The sequence below is a fragment of the Oncorhynchus mykiss genome, chromosome 14 (genome assembly GCF_057628025.1).
Source record: "Oncorhynchus mykiss isolate SJ-2025 chromosome 14, ASM5762802v1, whole genome shotgun sequence".
Lineage (NCBI taxonomy): Eukaryota > Metazoa > Chordata > Actinopteri > Salmoniformes > Salmonidae > Oncorhynchus > Oncorhynchus mykiss.
The window spans coordinates 30,346,594-30,372,084 of record NC_143035.1 but is presented as its reverse complement, the minus strand read 5'-3'; the positions used below and the strand labels follow the sequence as shown (position 1 = coordinate 30,372,084).

Below are 25,491 nucleotides of genomic sequence, written 5' to 3'. Positions count from 1 at the left end.
TAGTCATACATGGTCCTTACAGTACCAATGCCCTTGCACTCTGTGGGTGGGTGTGTGTGTGTGTGTGCGTACCATTGTCCTAGCTAGCAGCCTTATACCCAGGCTTGGTGTATTAGCATAGTGTTGACATTAGCAGTTAAACAATTAGACTGTGTGGGTATCCCAAATGTCACCCTATTCCCTACTGGGCCTAGGGCAGGGTCCCGGTCAATAGTAGTGCACTATATATAGAGCCATTTGGAACACAGCCTGTAGCTACAGTAGTATGGCTAACAGACTCCACAGAGAGGACAGACATTTGTGAAACAATTCATCACAGAGATTTAACACAAGTGCAAAGAGATGAATGGTGAGAGAAAATGAGCAGAGGTGGGGAGGCATGATGGAGAGAGAGTGGAAGAATTACTGAGTCACTGACTTACTGAGTCACTGACTTACTGAGTTACTGACTTACTGAGTCACTGACTTACTGAGTCACTGACTTACTGAGTTACTGACTTACTGAGTCACTGACTTACTGAGTCACTGACTTACTGAGTCACTGACTTACTGAGTCACTGACTTACTGAGTCACTGACTTACTGAGTTACTGACTTACTGAGTTACTGACTTACTGAGTCACTGACTTACTGAGTCACTGACTTACTGAGTCACTGACTTACTGACTTACTGAGTCACTGACTTACTGAGTCACTGACTTACTGACTTACTGAGTCACTGACTTACTGAGTCACTGACTTGCTGAGTCACTGACTAACTGAGTCACTGACTTTCTGAGTCACTGACTTGCTGAGTCACTGACTTGCTGAGTCACTGACTTACTGAGTCACTGACTTGCTGACTTACTGAGTTACTGAGTCACTGACTTACTGAGTCACTGACTTACTGACTTACGGAGTCACTGACTTACTGACTTACTGAGTCACTGACTGAGTCACTGAGTTACTGACTTACTGACTTACTGAGTTACTCACTGACTTTCTGAGTCACTGACTTTCTGAGTCACTGAGTCACTGAGTCACGGACTTGCTGAATTACTGACTTACTGAGTTACTGACTTACTGAGTCACTGACTTACGGAGTCACTGACTTACTGACTTACCGAGTTACTGACTTACCGAGTCACTGAGTCACTGACCTACTGAGTCACTGACTTACTGAGTCACTGACTTACTGAGTCACTGACTTACTGACTTACTGAGTCACTGACTTACTGAGTTACTGACTTACGGAGTCACTGACTTACTGACTTACCGAGTCACTGACTTACTGAGTCACTGACTTACTGAGTTACTGACTTACTGAGTCACTGACTTACTGAGTCACTGACTTACTGAGTCACTGACTTACTGAGTCACTGACTTACTGACTTACTGAGTCACTGACTTACTGAGTCACTGACTTACTGAGTCACTGACTTGGTGAGTCACTGACTAACTGAGTCACTGACTTTCTGAGTCACTGACTTGCTGAGTCACTGACTTACTGAGTCACTGACTTTCTGAGTCACTGACTTGCTGAGTCACTGACTTACTGAGTCACTGACTTGCTGAGTCACTGACTTACTGAGTCACTGACTTGCTGACTTACTGAGTCACTGAATTACTGACTTACTGAGTTACTGACTTACTGACTTACTGACTTACGGAGTCACTGACTTACTGACTTACTGAGTCACTGACTGAGTCACTGAGTCACTGAGTTACTGACTTACTGAGTTACTCACTGACTTTCTGAGTCACTGACTTTCTGAGTCACTGAGTCACGGACTTACTGAATTACTGACTTACTGAGTTACTGACTTACTGAGTCACTGACTTACTGAGTTACTGACTTACGGAGTCACTGACTTACTGACTTACCGAGTTACTGACTTACCGAGTCACTGAGTCACTGACCTACTGAGTCTGAGCTGTAAAACTGTGTATTTTTCTCTACGCCCCATGGCAAAATGAGTAGAATTGCATTAAATGTTTTAGAAAATTTCCCCCACCCCATCACTGTTGCCCATCCCTGGTTTAACACAATGCTACAGTCTTTCACAGAGCATGTGGTCCTGATTAGAAGTAGTTAAAAGCAGTTCCCCAGAGCTTTCTTCATGGGCCAAGCCACAGCTGCCCTGCCCTGTCAGGGATAGGCACAGAACAACACATCACAACCCAGCCCTGAACTGCCCTAGCCTATAACACTCGCAGCAGTGTGTCTTTTCACCCCGTAGAGACCCCATTGTCATTTCCTGGTAACTAAGAGAGATTTGGGAACACAAAATGCTGCCGCTCCACCTCAGCCTTTAGCATGGGATGCCACTGTCTCTAGGGCAACCACGGAAGGTTAATGGCTCCTATGGCAACCAGGGGAAAGGGGACGTCCCTGCCCAGAACATCCAACCAATGGTCACTCACCACACAGGGTAACAATGTGATTACCAAGAACAGGTGGACCTTTCACCAAAACCACCTACCCTGCCACTGCATCCCAGATGGCACCCTCTGCCCTGTCTAGTGTGCTACTGTTGATGGTCCTGGTCAAAATCAGTGCACAATATAGGGAATTGGGTGCCATTTCAGATGCAACCAGTCCCACTAAATGCATTTAGGCTGTCATATGGCCTGATGCTATGGTAATGAGATGCATTTGGTTAATGATATGAGTGGTTTCTGTGTTTGAAGTCTGGTGGTGTCTGGGAACATACTCTTAGTGTGTGCCACAGATTTCGAAAGGCTGGTAACTGCCGGAGAGATGGGGAAGGGGGGGGGGAGATGAAAAGAGAGAGTGAACAAGAGAGTGTGAGAAATAGAGAGATTGAGCAAGAAAGAGGGTTAGAGAGAACGAGAGACATGATTAACTCATTCAGCATGCCATATTTAGCTCAAATAGTCAATCAAATTCCTTTCCATTACTGTTGTATGTTTTCCATCTAGATTTACTTATAATACTGTATTTTCTCTCTCTCTCTGTCTCCTCTCGCTCTCTCGCTCTTTCGCTAGGAAGTGGAATTGGAAGTGCAGCTCAGTTTCCACCTCATTTTGTGGGCAGTGTGCACATAGGCAAACATGGCTCTCAAGAGAAGACAGGCCTTTCTCAGTAGCAAGGCTATGCTCACTGAGTCTGTACATAGCCAAAGCTTTCCTTAAGTTTGGTTCATTCACAGTGGTCAGGTATTCTGCACTGTGTACTCTCTGTTTAGGGACAAATAGCATTCTAGTTTGCTCTGTTTTTTTGTAAATGACTTTCCAATGTGTCAAGTAATTATCTTTTTGTTTTCTCATGATTTGATTGGGTCTAATTGTGTTGCTGTCCTGGAGATCTGTGGGGTCTGTTTGTGTTTGTTTTTCCTCTTCTGTCAGATAGCACATGATATGTGGTTTTGTGGTCAGCTTTCTGGCTGCTTCTCCCTGTTTTCAACTCCACTGGGACGTTGTGTTTGAAGCACTGCCATTGTTCCGTGATTCGAGAGATGTGGCTGGCACACACACATCACACACTCACTCACAAGCCCTATAGTTATCTTCCAATACTAGCTGGATCTATCTCTCTCTCTTACTCTTCCTATCCCTCTTCCTTTTGCTCTTTTACTATCTCACTCGCCTTTCTCTCTCTCTCTCTCTCTCTCTCTCTCTCTCTCTCTCTCTCTCTCTCTCAGCAGCAGCTCCTGTCTACATGCCAAGCTCTGTCAGAATGATGAAGGTCCATCATTACATCTCTCCATAGACAATGTCAAACTCCATGATGATATCTCTATACACAGCGCCTCATGTCATGTCAGATGGATGGAGCTCTCGTCTCTCTCCTGGGACACTGTTCCCTACTGTACATAGTGGGCCCTGGTCAAACGTAATGCAGTGAATAGGGAATAGGGTGCAATTTGGGAAAGACTTGTTCATACTAGTGACAAAGACTAGTGACAAAGACTAGTTCATAGTGAAGAACTATTAATATTCTCTAGCTGTGTTAAGTCAATACACTCCACTCATGAACTCAGGATACAATTAGTTATTGTTGAAGTGTGTGTTTGTGTTTGTGTTTGTGTGTGTGTGTGTGTGTGTGTGTGTGTGTGTGTGTGTGTGTTGCGCGAGGGTGGCGGGATGGATTGTGCGTGTCCACTGGGACAATACAGCTCACAAAGGAAGATGATATAATGCATATGATAGAATCATGACTAGGAGTGTGTCATTACCCAGAGAGATCACTCCAGATTCAAGGTGAAATTTGGCCTTTTTTGCTGGTCCCCAGGAACGTCTGGAGAAGCAGTCAAAAATATACACTGCTCAAAAAAATTAGCAAGACACCCCCAATAAAGGAGTGGTTCTGCAGGTGGTGACCACAGACCACTTCTCAGTTCCTATGCTTCCTGGCTGATGTTTTGGTCACTTTTGAATGCTGGCGGTGCTTTTACTCTAGTGGTAGCATGAGACAGAGTCTACAACCCACACAAGAGGCCCAGGTAGTGCAGCTCATCCAGAATGGCACATCAATGCGAGCTGTGGCAAGAAGGTTTGCTGTGTCTGTCAGCGTAGTGTCCAGAGCATGGAGGCGCTACCACGAGACAGGCCAGTACATCAGGAGATGTGGAGGAGGCCGTAGGAGGGCAACAACGCAGCAGCAGGACCGCTACCTCCGCCTTTGTGCAAGGAAGAGCAGGAGGAGCACTGCCAGAGCCCTGCCAGAGCCCTGCAAAATGAGTGTGTCTGCAGTTCCTGCAAGAGGAAGGCATTGATGCTATGGACTGGCCCGCCCGTTCCCCAGACCTGAATCCAATTGAGCACATCTGGGACATCATGTCTCGCTCCATGCACCAGAGACTGTCCAGGAGTTGGCGGATGCTTTAGTCCAGGTCTGGGAGGAGATCCCTTAGGAGACCATCCGCCACCTCATCAGGAGCATGCCCAGGCGTTGTAGGGAGGTCATACAGGCACGTGGAGGCCACACACACTACTGAGCCTCATTTTGACTTGTTTTAAGGACATTACATCAAAGTTGGATCAGCCTGTAGTGTGGTTTTCCACTTTAATTTTGAGTGTGACTCCAAATCCAGACCTCCATGGGTTGATAAATTTGATTTCCATTGATCATTTGTGTGTGATTTTGTTGTCAGCACATTCAACTATGTAAAGAAAAAAGTATTTAATAAGAATATTTCATTCATTCAGATCTAGGATGTGTTATTTTAGTGTTCCCATTATTTTTTTTAGCAGTGTATATATAATTGTCCACTAGGAAAACAAAGTGCCCAGAGTTTGTATTAAACCTGCAGTCTATGGTGCAACAGCTTGCTGCTTAAACCACTACTGCACCATCTGTCCACAACAAGTTAGAAAGGCCAGTCTTAATAAATGGCTAAACGTAACCGAGGGGTTGTTTTTCTGTTTTAAACCTTCATCTTTAACTTTACGAATTTGACTTAATGGCTGAGCTGGGTTTTTTTTTTCAATCACTTTGGTAAATATTTCAGATGCAAGTCTTATATTTTCAGGATTCTGAGCACAAAACAAAACATGTATAACAGTTGTAATCCCACTGTTTGATGTTCTGACCCGTTGAGCGTTCGTTGGAGTTAACCAAGCACATGAGAACATTTAGTTTAGTCACTGATACTTCAGATAATGATAGGCTCAACGTTTAGTCATTTTAACTAAGATTTAATCCAATAGCAAGAAATGCATGATGATTTCTGAACAGATATTTTTGAAGTGCGGACTATAATGAATAATACAGGGTGAACACCAGGTACAGTATTTAACCATGTACCAGTATTTACACATTTCTCAACTTTAATGCAAATGTAATTTGTCTGTATCCACTGTAAAGTTTAGAGCTTGTTGAGAATAATGTCAGTCGTACAGTTTCAGTGTCAGTAGATGAAGAAAGCATCAGATACAGTGATACAGAATAAAGTCAGTCGTACAGTTTCAGTGTCAGTAGATGAAGAAAGCATCAGATACAGTGATACAGAATAAAGTCAGTCATACAGTTTCAGTGTCAGTAGATGAAGATAGCATCAGATACAGTGATACAGAATAATGTCAGTCGTACAGTTTCAGTGTCAGTAGATGAAGAAAGTATCAGATACAGTGTATACAGAATAATGTCAGTCTTACAGTTTCAGTGTCAGTAGATGAAGAAAGCATCAGATAGAGAATGTCAGTCGTACAGTTTCAGTGTCAGTAGATGAAGAAAGCATCAGATACAGAAAAATGTCAGTCTTACAGTTTCAGTGTCAGTAGATGAAGAAAGCATCAGATACAGAATAATGTCAGTCGTACAGTTTCAGTGTCAGTAGATGAAGAAAGCATCAGATACAGAATGTCAGTCGTACAGTTTCAGTGTCAGTAGATGAAGAAAGCATCAGATACAGAATGAAGTCAGTCTTACAGTTTCAGTGTCAGTAGAGGAAGAAAGCATCAGATACAGAATAATGTCAGTCGTACAGTTTCAGTGTCAGTAGAGGAAGAAAGCATCAGATACAGAATAATGTCAGTCGTACAGTTTCAGTGTCAGTAGATGAAGAAAGCATCAGATACAGTGATACAGAATAATGTCAGACGTACAGTTTCAGTGTCAGTAGAGGAAGAAAGCATCAGATACAGAATAATGTCAGTCGTACAGTTTCAGTGTCAGTAGATGAAGAAAGCATCAGATACAATGATACAGAATAATGTCAGTCGTACAGTTTCAGTGTCAGTAGAGGAAGAAAGCATCAGATACAGAATAATGTCAGTCTTACAGTTTCAGTGTCAGTAGATGAAGAAAGCATCAGATACAGAATAATGTCAGTCTTACAGTTTCAGTGTCAGTAGAGGAAGAAAGCATCAGATACAGAATAATGTCAGTCGTACAGTTTCAGTGTCAGTAGATGAAGAAAGCATCAGATACAATGATACAGAATAATGTCAGTCGTACAGTTTCAGTGTCAGTAGATGAAGAAAGCATCAGATACAGAATAATGTCAGTCGTACAGTTTCAGTGTCAGTAGAGGAAGAAAGCATCAGATACAGAATAATGTCAGTCTTACAGTTTCAGTGTCAGTAGATGAAGAAAGCATCAGATACAGAATAAAGTCAGTCTTACAGTTTCAGTGTCAGTAGAGGAAGAAAGCATCAGATACAGAATAATGTCAGTCTTACAGTTTCAGTGTCAGTAGATGAAGAAAGCATCAGATACAGAATAATGTCAGTCGTACAGTTTCAGTGTCAGTAGATGAAGAAAGCATCAGATACAGAATAATATCAGTCTTACAGTTTCAGTGTCAGTAGATGAAGAAAGCATCAGATACAGAATAATGTCAGTCTTACAGTTTCAGTGTCAGTAGATGAAGAAAGCATCAGATACAGAATAATGTCAGTCGTACAGTTTCAGTGTCAGTAGATGAAGAAAGCATCAGATACAGAATAATGTCAGTCTTACAGTTTCAGTGTCAGTAGATGAAGAAAGCATCAGATACAGAATAATGTCAGTCTTACAGTTTCAGTGTCAGTAGATGAAGAAAGCATCAGATACAGCGGAGAGAGGGCGACGGAGAGAGGGAGACGGAGAGAGGGAGACGGAGAGAGGGAGACGGAGAGAGGGAGACGGAGAGAGGGAGACGGAGAGAGGGAGACGGAGAGAGGGAGAGCAAAAGAGCAAAATGGTGATTCACTGATCTGATTTAAACATATTGATCCTCCTTTAGAAGTACCTTTTTAGGAACCACACCCACTATAGTTACTATAGTTTATCTCTTCACTTGACCTTACAGACAAATAGCTGTAGAGAATACCAACTCTGTTTACTAGAACAAATCACACATGTAGTCTCTCTCTCTCCCTCATCTTTCTCTCTCTCTCTCATCTCTCTCTCTCTCCTTCATCTCTCTCTCCCTCTTTCTCTCTCTCTCCTTCATCTCTCTATCTCTCTCTCTGTCTTATCTCTGTCTCTCTCTCTCTCCATCGCCATCTCTCTCCATCGCCATCTCTCTCTCTCTCTGTCTCTTTCTCTCCATTCCTCTCTTTCTCTCTCTCTCCATCTCTTTCTCTCTCTCCATCTCCATCTCTTTCTCTCTCTCTCTCTCTCGCTCTCTCTTTCCATTCCTCTCTTTCTCTCTCTCTCTCTCTCTTTTTCCATTCCTCTCTTTCTCTCTCTCTCTCTCTCTCTTTTTCCATTCCTCTCTCTCTCTTTCCATTCCTCTCTTTCTCTCTCTCTCTCTCTCTCTTTCCATTCCTCTCTTTCTCTCTCTCTCTCTCTTTCCATTCCTCTTTCTCTCCATCTCCATCTCTTTCTCTCTCTCCATCTCCTCTCTCTCTCTCTCTCTCTCTCTCTCTCTCTCTCTCTCTTTCCATTCCTCTCTTTCTCTCTTCTCATGGAGAACAGGAAAGGGTATTTTGTTCCGTCTTATTTACAGTGCCTTGCGAAAGTATTCGGCCCCCTTGAACTTTGCGACATTTTGCCACATTTCAGGCTTCAAACATAAAGATATAAAACTGTATTTTTTTTAAGAATCAACAACAAGTGGGACACAATCATGAAGTGGAACGACATTTATTGGATATTTCAAACTTTTTTAACAAATCAAAAACGGAAAAATTGGGCGTGCAAAATTATTCAGCCCCCTTAAGTTAATACTTTGTAGCGCCACCTTTTGCTGCGATTACAGCTGTAAGTCGCTTGGGGTATGTCTCTATCAGTTTTGCACATCGAGAGACTGACATTTTTTCCCATTCCTCCTTGCAAAACAGCTCGAGCTCAGTGAGGTTGGATGGAGAGCATTTGTGAACAGCAGTTTTCAGTTCTTTCCACAGATTCTTGATTGGATTCAGGTCTGGACTTTGACTTGGTCATTCTAACACCTGGATATGTTTATTTTTGAACCATTCCATTGTAGATTTTGCTTTATGTTTTGGATCATTGTCTTGTTGGAAGACAAATCTCCGTCCCAGTCTCAGGTCTTTTGCAGACTCCATCAGGTTTTCTTCCAGAATGGTCCTGTATTTGGCTCCATCCATCTTCCCATAAATTTGAACCATCTTCCCTGTCCCTGCTGAAGAAAAGCAGGCCCAAACCATGATGCTGCCACCACCATGTTTGACAGTGGGGATGGTGTGTTCAGGGTGATGAGCTGTGTTGCTTTTACGCCAAACATAACGTTTTGCATTGTTGCCAAAAAGTTCAATTTTGGTTTCATCTGACCAGAGCACCTTCTTCCACATGTTTGGTGTGTCTCCCAGGTGGCTTGTGGCAAACTTTAAACGACACTTTTTATGGATATCTTTAAGAAATGGCTTTCTTCTTGCCACTCTTCCATAAAGGCCAGATTTGTGCAATATACAACTGATTGTTGTCCTATGGACAGAGTCTCCCACCTCAGCTGTAGATCTCTGCAGTTCATCCAGAGTGATCATGGGCCTCTTGGCTGCATCTCTGATCAGTCTTCTCCTTGTATGAGCTGAAAGTTTAGAGGGACGGTCAGGTCTTGGTAGATTTGCAGTGGTCTGATACTCCTTCCATTTCAATATTATCGCTTGCACTGTGATCCTTGGGATGTTTAAAGCTTGGGAAATCTTTTTGTATCCAAATCCGGCTTTAAACTTCTTCACAACAGTATCTCGGACCTGCCTGGTGTGTTCCTTGTTCTTCATGATGCTCTCTGCGCTTTTAACGGACCTCTGAGACTATCACAGTGCAGGTGCATTTATACGGAGACTTGATTCCACACAGGTGGATTGTATTTATCATCATTAGTCATTTAGGTCAACATTGGATCATTCAGAGATCCTCACTGAACTTCTGGAGAGAGTTTGCTGCACTGAAAGTAAAGGGGCTGAATAATTTTGCACGCCCAATTTTTCAGTTTTTGATTTGTTAAAAAAGTTTGAAATATCCAATAAATGTCGTTCCACTTCATGATTGTGTCCCACTTGTTGTTGATTCTTCACAAAAAAAGACAGTTTTGTATCTTTATGTTTGAAGCCTGAAATGTGGCAAAAGGTCGCAAAGTTCAAGGGGGCCGAATACTTTCGCAAGGCACTGTATCTCCAATGAATTGTTTCTGTTTTCCACATTGTCTTTATTTTCACATCACACCAAACGGTATACCCGACACCCGGAAACACACACACACAAGGAGGCACGCACCACAGGAGGCTGGGGCACCTTAAATAGGGAGTATGGGCTTGTGATAATGACTGGAGCGGAATATGAAATGGTATCAAATTTTTCAAAAACATGGTTTGATGCCAATCCCTTCGCTTCATTACAGCCATTATTATGAGCCGTCCTCCCCTCAGCAGCCTCCAATGGCAAGCATGCATGCAAATATACATACACACACACCATGTCTATGTCTGCCTGTCTGTAATGAGGGTGGGCTGTTCTGTGTGGAGAAGCAGGGAGGAGGAAACTTAATGAAACCCAACAAAATACCTCTGTCGGAACCACCACTGAACAACCCTCTGAGCTCCCCATAAAAACACTAATTGGCTCATTTCGAACAGTTTACTGTGGAAGTGGGGCAGATGTGACCAACTGGGTCCAAACCCGGGATATAGAATAGCTTTGCCACCTCAACTAAAGCTGAGGAATTACTGTAGCAGTTTCAAGTTTTCTACTCCGCTAGCCAGCACCTCGCCTAAATAGGTGTGTGTTTCTTTTTCTTCTAGATTGTTTCTTGTTTTTACCATGGTTTTTCATGTAGAATAGTTTGAGTGTTCAGTCTTTAACCCAATCCACCATCTCTCTCTCTCTTTCTTCCTCTCCCTCTCCCTCTCTCTCCTTCTCTTCTCTCTCTCTCTCCCCTCTCTCTCTCTCTCTCAATTCAATTCAATTCAATTCAAGGGCTTTATTAGCATGGGAAACATGTGTTAACATTGCCAAAGCAAGTGAGGTAGATAATATATAAAGTGAATATATAAAGTGAAATAAACAATAAAAATTAACAGTAAACATCACACATACATACGTTTCAAAACAATAAAGACATTACAAATGTCATATTTTATATATATATATATATATATATATATATATATATATATATATATATATATATAGTGTTTTAACAATGTACAAATGGTAAAGGACACAAGATAAAATAAATAAGCATAGATATGGGTTGTATTTACAATGGTGTTAGTTCTTCACTGGTTGCCCTTTTCTCGTGGCAACAGGTCACAAATCTTGCTGCTGTGATAGCACACTGTGGAATTTCACCCAGTAGATATGGGAGTTTTTCAAAATTGGATTTGTTTTCGAATTCTTTGTGGATCTGTGTAATCTGAGGGAAATATGTCTCTCTAATATGGTCATACATTGGGCAGGAGGTTAGGAAGTGCAGCTCAGTTTCCACCTCATTTTGTGGGCAGTGAGCACATAGCCTGTCTTCTCTTGAGAGCCATGTCTGCCTACGGCGGCCTTTCTCAATAGCAAGGCTATGCTCACTGAGTCTGTACATAGTCAAAGCTTTCCTTAATTTTGGGTCAGTCACAGTGGTCAGGTATTCTGCCGCTGTGTACTCTCTGTTTAGGGCCAAATAGCATTCTAGTTTGCACTGTTTTTTTGTTAATTCTTTCCAATATGTCAAGTAATTATCTTTTTGTTTTCTCATGATTTGGTTGGGTCTAATTGTGCTGCTGTCCTGGGGCTCTGTGGGGTGTGTTTGTGTTTGTGAACAGAGCCCCAGGACCAGCTTGCTTAGGGGACTCTTCTCCAGGTTCATCTCTCTGTAGGTGATGGCTTTGTTATGGAAGGTTTGGGAATCGCTTCCTTTTAAGTGGTTATAGAATTTAACGTCTCTTTTCTGGATTTTGATAATTAGTGGGTATCGGCCTAATTCTGCTCTGCATGCATTATTTGGTGTTCTACGTTGTACACGGAGGATATTTTTGAGTCTCAATTTGGTGTTTGTCCCATTTTGTGAAGTCTTGGTTGGTGAGCGGACCCCAGACCTCACAACCATAAAGGGCAATGGGCTCTATGACTGACTAAAGTATTTTTAGCCAGATCCTAATCAGTATGTTGAAATTTATGTTCCTTTTCATGGCATAGAATGCCCTTCTTGCCTTGTCTCTCAGATCGTTCACAGCTTTTTGGAAGTTACCTGTGGTGCTGATGTTTAGGCCAAGGTATGTATAGTTTTTGTGTGCTCTAGGGCAACAGTGTCTAGATGGAATTTGTATTTGTGGTCCTGGTGACTGGATCTTTTTTGGAATACCATTATTTTGGTCTTACTGAGATTTACTGTCAGGGCCCAGGTCTGACAGAATCTGTGCATAAGATCTAGATGCTGCTGTAGGCCCTCCCTTGGTTGGTGACAGAAGCACCAGATCATCAGCAAACAGCAGACATTTGACTTCGGATTCTAATAGGGTGAGGCCGGGTGCTGCAGACTTTTCTAGTGCCCGCGCCAATTCTTTGATATATATGTTGAAGAGGGTGGGGCTTAAGCTGCATCCCTGTCTAACCCCACGACCCTGTGTGAAGAAATGTGTGTGTTTTTTGCCAATTTTAACCGCACACTTGTTGTTTGTGTACATGGGTTTTATAATGTCGTATGTTTTACCCCCAACACCACTTTCCATCAGTTTGTATAGCAGACCCTCATGCCAAATTGAGTCGAAGGCTTTTTTGAAATCAACAAAGCATGAGAAGACTTTGCCTTTGTTTTGGTTTGTTTGGTTGTCAATTAGGGTGTGCAGGGTGAATACATGGTCTGTTGTACGGTAATTTGGTAAAAAGCCAATTTGACATTTGCTCAGTACATTGTTTTCATTGAGGAAGTGTACGAGTCTGCTGTTAATGATAATGCAGAGGATTTTCCCAAGGTTACTGTTGACGCATATTCCACGGTAGTTATTGGGGTCAAATTTGTCTCCACTTTTGTGGATTGGGGTGATCAGTCTTTGGTTCCAAATATTGGGGAAGATGCCAGAGCTAAGGATGATGTTAAAGAGTTTTAGTATAGCCAATTGGAATTTGTTGTCTGTATATTTGATTATTTCATTGAGGATACCATCAACACCACAGGCCTTTTTGGGTTGGAGGGTTTTTATGTTGTCCTGTAACTCATTCAATGTAATTGGAGAATCCAGTGGGTTCTGGTAGTCTTTAATAGTTGATTCTAAGATCTGTATTTGATCATGTATATGTTTTTGCTCTTTATTCTTTGTTATAGAGCCAAAAAGATTGGAGAAGTGGTTTACCCATACATCTCCATTTTGGATAGATAATTCTTTGTGTTGTTGTTTGTTTAGTGTTTTCCAATTTTCCCAGAAGTGGTTAGAGTCTATGGATTCTTCAATTACATTGTGCTGATTTCTGACATGCTGTTCCTTCTTTTTCCGTAGTGTATTTCTGTATTGTTTTAGTGATTCACCATAGTGAAGGCGTAGACTCTCTCTCTCTCCCCTCACTCTCTCTCTCCCCTCACTCTCCCACCAACTCTCTCTCCAGTGTGTGGGTGTGGCCTGGCTAGATCTGGGTTCTATCAGAAGAGTGGTGAGTACATCTGTACGTCAGACTACCAACGTCTGTATGGGACGCGCTGTGATCGCTGTGACGGATTCATCACCGGGGAGGTGGTCTCTGCTCTGGGGAGGACCTACCACCCTACCTGCTTCGTCTGCAGTGTCTGCAGGTACACACACACTCTCCCTAACATGCATACTGTACACACACTCTCTAACACAAACACACACTCACCCTAACATGCATACTGTACACACACTCTCAAACACACACACACACACACACACACACACACACACACACACACACACACACACACACACACACACACACTCTCCCTAACATGCATACTGTACACACACTCTCTCACACACACACAGACACACACACAGACACACACACACACACACACACACACACACACACACACACACACACACACACACACTCTCCCTAAAATGCATACTGTACACACACTCTCTGCAACACACACACACACACACACACACACACACACACACACACACACACACACACACACACACTCTCTCTCCCTAACATGCATACTGTACACACACTCTCTAACACACACACACACACGCACACACACACACACAATCAGATGTCTCCTGATAGATCATTGTGAAACAGTGAGGGTGAGCTCTTTTGTAGTTAGCTCTGTACTGCGTTTCAGTGAACTGGTGTTTTGAAAAGGCAGCAGAGATGGTGGGAGACAGAAACAGAGCGTGCTGTCAGAGAAGGACAGAAATAGCAGCGATGCTTTTGTGGCCAGAGTAACATGGCTTCCATTAAATATGTAGAGTAAAAGTTGAAAACGCAGAGCAAGGCTGACGGTGCAGAGTCTCTGGAGGGAGAGACACACGCAGCTAACAACGAAGTCACACACACACACACACACACACATTCCTCTAGTCTACTACTACTCCAGTCTATTACTACTCCTCTAGTCTACTACTACTCCTCTAGTCTACTACTCCTCTAGTCTACTACTCCTCTAGTCTACTACTACTCCTCTAGTCTACTACTACTCCTCTAGTCTACTACTCCTCTAGTCTACTACTACTCCTCTAGTCTACTACTACTCCTCTAGTCTACTACTACTCCTCTAGTCTACTACTACTCCTCTAGTCTACTACTACTCCTCTAGTCTATTACTACTCCTCTAGTCTACTACTACTCCTCTAGTCTACTACTACTCCTCTAGTCTACTACTACTCCTCTAGTCTACTACTACTCCTCTAGTCTATTACTACTCCTCTAGTCTACTACTACTCCTCTAGTCTACTACTACTCCTCTAGTCTACTACTACTCCTCTAGTCTACTACTACTCCTCTAGTCTACTACTACTCCTCTAGTCTATTACTACTCCTCTAGTCTACTACTACTCCTCTACTACTACTACTCCTCTAGTCTACTACTACTCCTCTAGTCTATTACTACTCCTCTAGTCTACTACTACTCCTCTACTACTACTACTCCTCTAGTCTACTACTACTCTTCTAGTCTACTACTACTCCTCTAGTCTACTACTACTCCTCTAGTCTATTACTACTCCTCTAGTCTACTACTACTCCTCTACTACTACTCCTCTAGTCTACTACTACTCCTCTAGTCTATTACTACTCCTCTAGTCTACTACTACTCCTCTACTACTACTACTCCTCTAGTCTACTACTACTCCTCTAGTCTACTACTACTCCTCTAGTCTACTACTACTCCTCTAGTCTACTACTACTCCTCTACTACTACTACTCCTCTAGTCTATTACTACTCCTCTAGTCTACTACTACTCCTCTAGTCTACTACTACTCCTCTAGTCTACTACTACTCCTCTACTACTACTACTCCTCTAGTCTATTACTACTCCTCTAGTCTACTACTACTCCTCTACTACTACTCCTCTAGTCTACTACTACTCCTCTACTACTACTCCTCTAGTCTACTACTACTACTCTAGTCTACTACTACTCCTCTAGTCTACTACTACTCCTCTAGTCTACTACTCCTCTAGTCTACTACTACTCCTCTAGTCTACTACTCCTCTAGTCTACTACTACTCCTCTAGTCTACTACTACTCCTCTAGTCTACTACTACTCCTCTAGTCTATTACTACTCCTCTAGTCTACTACTCCTCTAGTCTACTACTACTCCTCTAGTCTACTACTACTCCTCTAGTCTACTACTCCTCTAGTCTATTACTACTCCTCTAGTCTACTACTACTCCTCTAGTCTACTACTACTCCTCTAGTCTATTACTCCTCCAAACTACTACTACTCCTCTAGTCTACTACTACTCCTCTAGTCTACTACTACTCCTCTAGTCTACTACTACTCCTCTAGTCTAATACTACTACTCTAGTCTACTACTACTCCTCTAGTCTACTACTCCTCTAGTCTACTACTACTCCTCTAGTCTACTACTACTCCTCTAGTCTACTACTACTCCTCTAGTCTACTACTACTCCTCTAGTCTATTACTACTCCTCTAGTCTACTACTCCTCTAGTCTACTACTCCTCTAGTCTACTACTACTCCTCTAGTCTACTACTACTCCTCTAGTCTACTACTCCTCTAGTCTATTACTACTCCTCTAGTCTACTACTACTCCTCTAGTCTACTACTACTCCTCTAGTCTATTACTCCTCCAAACTACTACTACTCCTCTAGTCTACTACTACTCCTCTAGTCTACTACTACTCCTCTAGTCTACTACTACTCCTCTAGTCTAATACTACTACTCTAGTCTACTACTACTCCTCTAGTCTACTACTCCTCTAGTCTACTACTACTCCTCTAGTCTACTACTACTCCTCTAGTCTACTACTACTCCTCTAGTCTACTACTACTCCTCTACTACTACTACTCCTCTAGTCTACTACTACTCCTCTAGTCTATTACTACTCCTCTAGTCTACTACTACTCCTCTACTACTACTACTCCTCTAGTCTACTACTACTCCTCTAGTCTACTACTACTCCTCTAGTCTACTACTACTCCTCTAGTCTACTACTACTGCTCTAGTCTACTACTCCTTTAGTCTACTACTACTCCTCTAGTCTACTACTACTCCTCTAGTCTACTACTACTCCTCTAGTCTACTACTACTCCTCTAGTCTATTACTACTCCTCTAGTCTACTACTACTCCTCTAGTCTACTACTACTCCTCTAGTCTACTACTCATCTAGTCTACTACTACTCCTCTAGTCACCTACTAGTCCTCTAGTCTACTACTCCTCTAGTCTACTACTACTCCTCTAGTCTACTACTACTCCTCTAGTCTACTACTACTCCTCTAGTCTATTACTACTCCTCTAGTCTACTACTCCTCTAGTCTACTACTACTCCTCTTGTCTACTACTCCTCTAGTCTACTACTACTCCTCTAGTCTACTACTACTCCTCTAGTCTACTACTACTCCTCTAGTCTACTACTACTCCTCTAGTCTATTACTACTCCTCTAGTCTACTACTACTCCTCTACTACTACTACTCCTCTAGTCTACTACTACTCCTCTAGTCTATTACTACTCCTCTACTACTACTACTCCTCTAGTCTACTACTACTCCTCTAGTCTACTACTACTCCTCTAGTCTACTACTACTCCTCTAGTCTACTACTACTCCTCTAGTCTACTACTCCTCTAGTCTACTACTACTCCTCTAGTCTACTACTACTCCTCTAGTCTACTACTACTCCTCTAGTCTACTACTACTCCTCTAGTCTATTACTACTCCTCTAGTCTACTACTACTCCTCTAGTCTACTACTACTCCTCTAGTCTACTACTCCTCTAGTCTACTACTACTCCTCTAGTCTACTACTACTCCTCTAGTCTACTACTCCTCTAGTCTACTACTACTCCTCTAGTCTACTACTACTCCTCTAGTCTACTACTACTCCTCTAGTCTATTACTACTCCTCTAGTCTACTACTCCTCTAGTCTACTACTCCTCTAGTCTACTACTACTCCTCTTGTCTACTACTCCTCTAGTCTACTACTACTCCTCTAGTCTACTACTACTCCTCTAGTCTACTACTACTCCTCTAGTCTATTACTACTCCTCTAGTCTACTACTACTCCTCTAGTCTACTACTACTCCTCTAGTCTACTACTACTCCTCTAGTCTACTACTACTCCACTCCTCTAGTCTACTACTACTCCTCTAGTCTACTACTACTCCTCTAGTCTACTACTCCTCTAGTCTACTACTACTCCTCTAGTCTACTACTACTCCTCTAGTCTACTACTACTCCTCTAGTCTACTACTACTCCTCTAGTCTATTACTACTCCTCTAGTCTACTACTACTCCTCTAGTCTACTACTACTCCTCTAGTATACTACTACTCCTCTAGTCTACTACTACTCCTCTAGTCTACTACTACTCCTCTAGTATACTACTACTCCTCTAGTCTACTACTACTCCTCTAGTCTACTACTACTCCTCTAGTGTACTACTACTCCTCTAGTCTACTACTCCTCTAGTCTATTACTACACCTCTAGTCTACTACTACTCCTCTAGTCTACTACTACTCCTCTAGTCTATTACTCCTCTAAACTACTACTACTCCTCTAGTCTACTACTACTCCTCTAGTCTACTACTACTCCTCTAGTCTACTACTCCTCTAGTCTATTACTACTCCTCTAGTCTACTACTACTCCTCTAGTCTACTACTACTCCTCTATTCTATTACTCCTCCAAACTACTACTACTCCTCTAGTCTACTACTACTCCTCTAGTCTACTACTACTCCTCTAGTATACTACTACTCCTCTAGTATACTACTACTCCTCTAGTCTACTACTACTCCTCTAGTCTACTACTACTCCTCTAGTCTACTACTACTCCCTAGTATACTACTACTCCTCTAGTCTACTACTACTCCTCTAGTCTACTACTACTCCTCTAGTCTACTACTACTCCTCTAGTCTACTACTACTCCTCTAGTCTACTACTCCTCTAGTCTATTACTACTCCTCTAGTCTACTACTACTCCTCTAGTCTACTACTACTCCTCTAGTCTACTACTACTCCTCTAGTCTACTACTACTCCTCTAGTCTACTACTACTCCTCTAGTCTACTACTACTCCTCTAGTCTACTACTACTCCTCTAGTCTACTACTACTCCTCTAGTCTACTACTACTCCTCTAGTCTACTACTCCTCTAGTCTACTACTACTCCTCTAGTCTACTACTACTCCTCTAGTCTACTACTACTCCTCTACTACTACTACTCCTCTAGTCTACTACTACTCCTCTAGTCTACTACTACTCCTCTAGTCTATTACTACTCCTCTAGTCTACTACTACTCCTCTAGTCTACTACTACTCCTCTAGTCTACTACTACTCCTCTAGTCTATTACTACTCCTCTAGTCTACTACTACTCCTCTACTACTACTACTCCTCTAGTCTACTACTACTCCTCTAGTCTATTACTACTCCTCTAGTCTACTACTACTCCTCTACTACTACTACTCCTCTAGTCTACTACTACTACTCCTCTAGTCTACTACTACTCCTCTAGTCTACTACTACTCCTCTAGTCTACTACTACTCCTCTAGTCTACTACTCCTCTAGTCTACTACTACTCCTCTAGTCTACTACTACTCCTCTAGTCTACTACTACTCCTCTAGTCTATTACTACTCCTCTAGTCTACTACTACTCCTCTAGTCTACTACTACTCCTCTAGTCTACTACTCCTCTAGTCTACTACTACTCCTCTAGTCTACTACTACTCCTCTAGTCTACTACTCCTCTAGTCTACTACTACTCCTCTAGTCTACTACTACTCCTCTAGTCTACTACTACTCCTCTAGTCTATTACTACTCCTCTAGTCTACTACTCCTCTAGTCTACTACTACTCCTCTTGTCTACTACTCCTCTAGTCTACTACTACTCCTCTAGTCTACTACTACTCCTCTAGTCTATTACTACTCCTCTAGTCTACTACTACTCCTCTAGTCTATTACTACTCCTCTAGTCTACTACTACTCCTCTAGTCTACTACTACTCCTCTAGTCTACTACTACTCCTCTACTACTACTACTCCTCTAGTCTACTACTACTCCTCTAGTCTACTACTACTCCTCTAGTCTATTACTACTCCTCTAGTCTACTACTACTCCTCTAGTCTACTACTACTCCTCTAGTATACTACTACTCCTCTAGTCTACTACTACTCCTCTAGTCTACTACTACTCCTCTAGTCTACTACTACTCCTCTAGTATACTACTACTCCTCTAGTCTACTACTACTCCTCTAGTCTATTACTCCTCCAAACTACTACTACTCCTCTAGTCTACTACTACTCCTCTAGTCTACTACTACTCCTCTAGTCTACTACTACTCCTCTAGTCTACTACTACTCCTCTAGTCTACTACTACTCCTCTAGTCTACTACTCCTCTAGTCTACTACTACTCCTCTAGTCTACTACTACTCCTCTAGTCTACTACTACTCCTCTAGTCTACTACTACTCCTCTAGTCTACTACTCCTCTAGTCTACTACTACTCCTCTAGTCTACTACTACTCCTCTAGTCTACTACTACTCCTCTAGTCTACTACTCCTCTAGTCTACTACTCCTCTAGTCTACTACTACTCCTCTAGTCTACTACTACTCCTCTAGTCTACTACTCCTCTAGTCTACTACTACTCCTCTAGTCTACTACTACTCCTCTAGTCTACTACTACTCCTCTAGTCTATTACTACTCCTCTACTACTCCTCTAGTCTACTACTACTCCTCTTGTCTACTACTCCTCTAGTCTACTACTACTCCTCTTGTCTATTACTACTCCTCTAGTCTACTACTACTCCTCTACTACTACTACTCCTCTAGTCTACTACTACTCCTCTAGTCTATTACTACTCCTCTAGTCTACTACTACTCCTCTACTACTACTACTCCTCTAGTCTACTACTACTCCTCTAGTCTACTACTACTCCTCTAGTCTACTACTACTCCTCTAGTCTACTACTACTCCTCTAGTCTACTACTCCTCTAGTCTACTACTACTCCTCTAGTCTACTACTACTCCTCTAGTCTACTACTACTCCTCTACTACTACTACTCCTCTAGTCTACTACTACTCCTCTAGTCTACTACTACTCCTCTAGTCTACTACTACTCCTCTAGTCTACTACTACTCCTCTAGTCTACTACTCCTCTAGTCTACTACTACTCCTCTAGTCTACTACTACTCCTCTAGTCTACTACTACTCCTCTAGTCTATTACTACTCCTCTAGTCTACTACTACTCCTCTAGTCTACTACTACTCCTCTAGTCTACTACTCCTCTAGTCTACTACTACTCCTCTAGTCTACTACTACTCCTCTAGTCTACTACTCCTCTAGTCTACTACTACTCCTCTAGTCTACTACTACTCCTCTAGTCTACTACTACTCCTCTAGTCTATTACTACTCCTCTAGTCTACTACTCCTCTAGTCTACTACTACTCCTCTTGTCTACTACTCCTCTAGTCTACTACTACTCCTCTAGTCTACTACTACTCCTCTAGTCTACTACTACTCCTCTAGTCTATTACTACTCCTCTAGTCTACTACTACTCCTCTAGTCTATTACTACTCCTCTAGTCTACTACTACTCCTCTAGTCTACTACTACTCCTCTAGTCTACTACTACTCCTCTACTACTACTACTCCTCTAGTCTACTACTACTCCTCTAGTCTACTACTACTCCTCTAGTCTATTACTACTCCTCTAGTCTACTACTACTCCTCTAGTCTACTACTACTCCTCTAGTATACTACTACTCCTCTAGTCTACTACTACTCCTCTAGTCTACTACTACTCCTCTAGTCTACTACTACTCCTCTAGTATACTACTACTCCTCTAGTCTACTACTACTCCTCTAGTCTATTACTCCTCCAAACTACTACTACTCCTCTAGTCTACTACTACTCCTCTAGTCTACTACTACTCCTCTAGTCTACTACTACTCCTCTAGTCTACTACTACTCCTCTAGTCTACTACTACTCCTCTAGTCTACTACTCCTCTAGTCTACTACTACTCCTCTAGTCTACTACTACTCCTCTAGTCTACTACTACTCCTCTAGTCTACTACTCCTCTAGTCTACTACTACTCCTCTAGTCTACTACTACTCCTCTAGTCTACTACTACTCCTCTAGTCTACTACTCCTCTAGTCTACTACTCCTCTAGTCTACTACTACTCCTCTAGTCTACTACTACTCCTCTAGTCTACTACTCCTCTAGTCTACTACTACTCCTCTAGTCTACTACTACTCCTCTAGTCTACTACTACTCCTCTAGTCTATTACTACTCCTCTACTACTCCTCTAGTCTACTACTACTCCTCTTGTCTACTACTCCTCTAGTCTACTACTACTCCTCTTGTCTATTACTACTCCTCTAGTCTACTACTACTCCTCTACTACTACTACTCCTCTAGTCTACTACTACTCCTCTAGTCTATTACTACTCCTCTAGTCTACTACTACTCCTCTACTACTACTACTCCTCTAGTCTACTACTACTCCTCTAGTCTACTACTACTCCTCTAGTCTACTACTACTCCTCTAGTCTACTACTACTCCTCTAGTCTACTACTCCTCTAGTCTACTACTACTCCTCTAGTCTACTACTACTCCTCTAGTCTACTACTACTCCTCTAGACTACTACTACTCCTCTAGTCTATTACTACTCCTCTAGTCTACTACTACTCCTCTAGTCTACTACTACTCCTCTAGTCTACTACTCCTCTAGTCTACTACTACTCCTCTAGTCTACTACTACTCCTCTAGTCTACTACTCCTCTAGTCTACTACTACTCCTCTAGTCTACTACTACTCCTTTAGTCTACTACTACTCCTCTAGTCTATTACTACTCCTCTAGTCTACTACTCCTCTAGTCTACTACTCCTCTAGTCTACTACTACTCCTCTTGTCTACTACTCCTCTAGTCTACTACTACTCCTCTAGTCTACTACTACTCCTCTAGTCTACTACTACTCCTCTAGTCTATTACTACTCCTCTAGTCTACTACTACTCCTCTAGTCTACTACTACTCCTCTAGTCTACTACTACTCCTCTAGTCTACTACTACTCCACACCTCTAGTCTACTACTACTCCTCTAGTCTACTACTCCTCTAGTCTACTACTACTCCTCTAGTCTACTACTACTCCTCTAGTCTACTACTACTCCTCTACTACTACTACTCCTCTAGTCTACTACTACTCCTCTAGTCTACTACTACTCCTCTAGTCTATTACTACTCCTCTAGTCTACTACTACTCCTCTAGTCTACTACTCCTCTAGTCTACTACTACTCCTCTAGTCTACTACTACTCCTCTAGTCTACTACTACTCCTCTACTACTACTACTCCTCTAGTCTACTACTACTCCTCTAGTCTACTACTACTCCTCTAGTATACTACTACTCCTCTAGTCTACTACTACTCCTCTAGTCTACTACTACTCCTCTAGTGTACTACTACTCCTCTAGTCTACTACTCCTCTAGTCTATTACTACACCTCTAGTCTACTACTACTCCTCTAGTCTACTACTACTCCTCTAGTCTATTACTCCTCTAAACTACTACTACTCCTCTAGTCTACTACTACTCCTCTAGTCTACTACTACTCCTCTAGTCTACTACTACTCCTCTAGTCTACTACTCCTCTAGTCTATTACTACTCCTCTAGTCTACTACTACTCCTCTAGTCTACTACTACTCCTCTATTCTATTACTCCTCCAAACTACTACTACTCCTCTAGTCTACTACTACTCCTCTAGTCTACTACTACTCCTCTAGTATACTACTACTCCTCTAGTATACTACTACTCCTCTAGTCTACTACTACTCCTCTAGTCTACTACTACTCCTCTAGTCTACTACTACTCCTCTAGTCTATTACTACTCGTCTAGTCTACTACTACTCCTCTAGTCTACTACTCCTCTAGTCTATTACTACTCCTCTAGTCTACTACTACTCCTCTAGTCTACTACTACTCCTCTAGTCTACTACTACTCCTCTAGTCTACTACTCCTCTAGTCTACTACTACTCCTCTACTACTACTACTCCTCTAGTCTACTACTACTCCTCTAGTCTACTACTACTCCTCTAATCTACTACTACTCCTCTAGTCTACTACTACTCCTCTAGTCTACTACTACTCCTCTAGTCACCTACTACTCCTCTAGTCTACTACTCCTCTAGTCTACTACTACTCCTCTAGTCTACTACTACTCCTCTAGTCTACTACTACTCCTCTAGTCTACTACTACTCCTCTACTACTACTACTCCTCTACTACTACTCCTCTAGTCTACTACTACTCCTCTAGTCTATTACTACTCCTCTAGTCTACTACTACTCATCTAGTGTACTACTACTCCTCTAGTCTACTACTACTCCTCTAGTCTACTACTACTCCTCTAGTCTACTACTACTCCTCTAGTCTACTACTCCTCCTCTAGTCTACTACTACTACTCTAGTCTACTACTACTCCTCTAGTCTACTACTACTCCTCTAGTCTACTACTACTCCTCTAGTCTACTACTCCTCTAGTCTACTACTACTCCTCTAGTCTACTACTACTCCTCTAGTCTTCTACTACTCCTCTAGTCTACTACTCCTCTAGTCTATTACTCCTCTAGTCTATTACTCCTCTAGTCTACTACTCCTCTAGTCTACTACTACTCCTCTAGTCTACTACTACTCCTCTAGTCTACTACTACTCCTCTAGTTCACTACTACTCCTCTAGTCTACTACTACTCCTCTAGTCTACTACTCCTCTAGTCTACTACTACTCCTCTAGTCTACTACTACTCCTCTAGTCTACTACTACTCCTCTAGTCTACTACTACTCCTCTAGTCTACTACTACTCCTCTAGTCTACTACTCTACTCCTCTACTACTACTACTCCTCTAGTCTACTACTCCTCTAGTCTACTACTACTCCTCTAGTCTACTACTACTCCTCTAGTCTACTACTACTCCTCTAGTCTACTACTACTCCTCTAGTCTACTACTACTCCTCTAGTCTACTACTCCTCTAGTCTACTACTACTCCTCTAGTCTATTACTACTCCTCTAGTCTACTACTACTCCTCTAGTCTACTACTCCTCTAGTCTACTACTACTCCTCTAGTCTACTACTACTCCTCTAGTCTACTACTACTCCTCTACTACTACTACTCCTCTAGTCTACTACTACTACTCCTCTAGTCTACTACTACTCCTCTAGTCTACTACTACTCCTCTAGTCTACTACTACTCCTCTAGTCTATTACTACTCCTCTAGTCTACTACTACTCCTCTAGTCTACTACTACTCCTCTAGTCTACTACTCCTCTAGTCTACTACTACTCCTCTAGTCTACTACTACTCCTCTAGTCTACTACTAGTCCTCTAGTCTTCTCCTCCTCCTCCTCCTCCTCTAGTCTACACCTCATCCTCCCCCTCTAGTCTACTCCTCATCCTCCTCCTCTAGTCTCTTCCTTATTATCCTCCTCTAGTCTACTCCTCCTCCTCCTCTCATCTACTTCTCATCCTCCTCTAGTCTACTCCTCCTCCTCCTTCTCTAGTCTACTCCTCATCATCCTCCTCTAGTCTACTTCTCATCATCCCCCTCTAGTTTACTCCTCATCCTGCTCCTCTAGTCTAATTCTCATCCTCCTCCTCTAGTCTACTTCTCATCCTCCTCTAGTCTACTTCTCATCCTCCTCCTCTAGTCTACTTCTCATCCTCCTCCTCTAGTCTACTTCTCATCCTCCTCCTCTAGTCTACTTCTCATCCTCCTCCTCTTGTCTACTCCTCATCCTCCTCCTCTTGTCTACTTCTCATCCTCCTCCTCTAGTCTACTCCTCATCCTCCTCTCGTCTACTCCTCCTCCGCCTCTAGTCTACTCTTCCTCCTCCTCCTCTAGTCTACTCATCTTCCCCCTCCTCTAGTCTACTTCTCATCCTCCTCCTCTAGTCTACTCCTCCTCCTCCTCTAGTCTACTCCTCCTCTAGTCTACTCCTCA

The 25,491-nt window shown here is 42.4% G+C and overlaps 1 protein-coding gene across 2 annotated transcripts in view; it reads left to right on the top strand.

Moving 5' to 3' along the window:
- LOC110487772 (actin-binding LIM protein 3) overlaps nt 1-25,491 on the top strand; it is a 125,036-nt gene that overhangs the window by 45,735 nt on the left and 53,810 nt on the right. For both annotated transcript variants that reach the window (XM_090198112.1, XM_090198111.1), the window contains exon 3: nt 13,420-13,603. In XM_090198112.1, the coding sequence (XP_090054238.1) occupies nt 13,420-13,603 (184 nt within the window). The remainder of the gene's footprint in view (nt 1-13,419; nt 13,604-25,491) is intronic.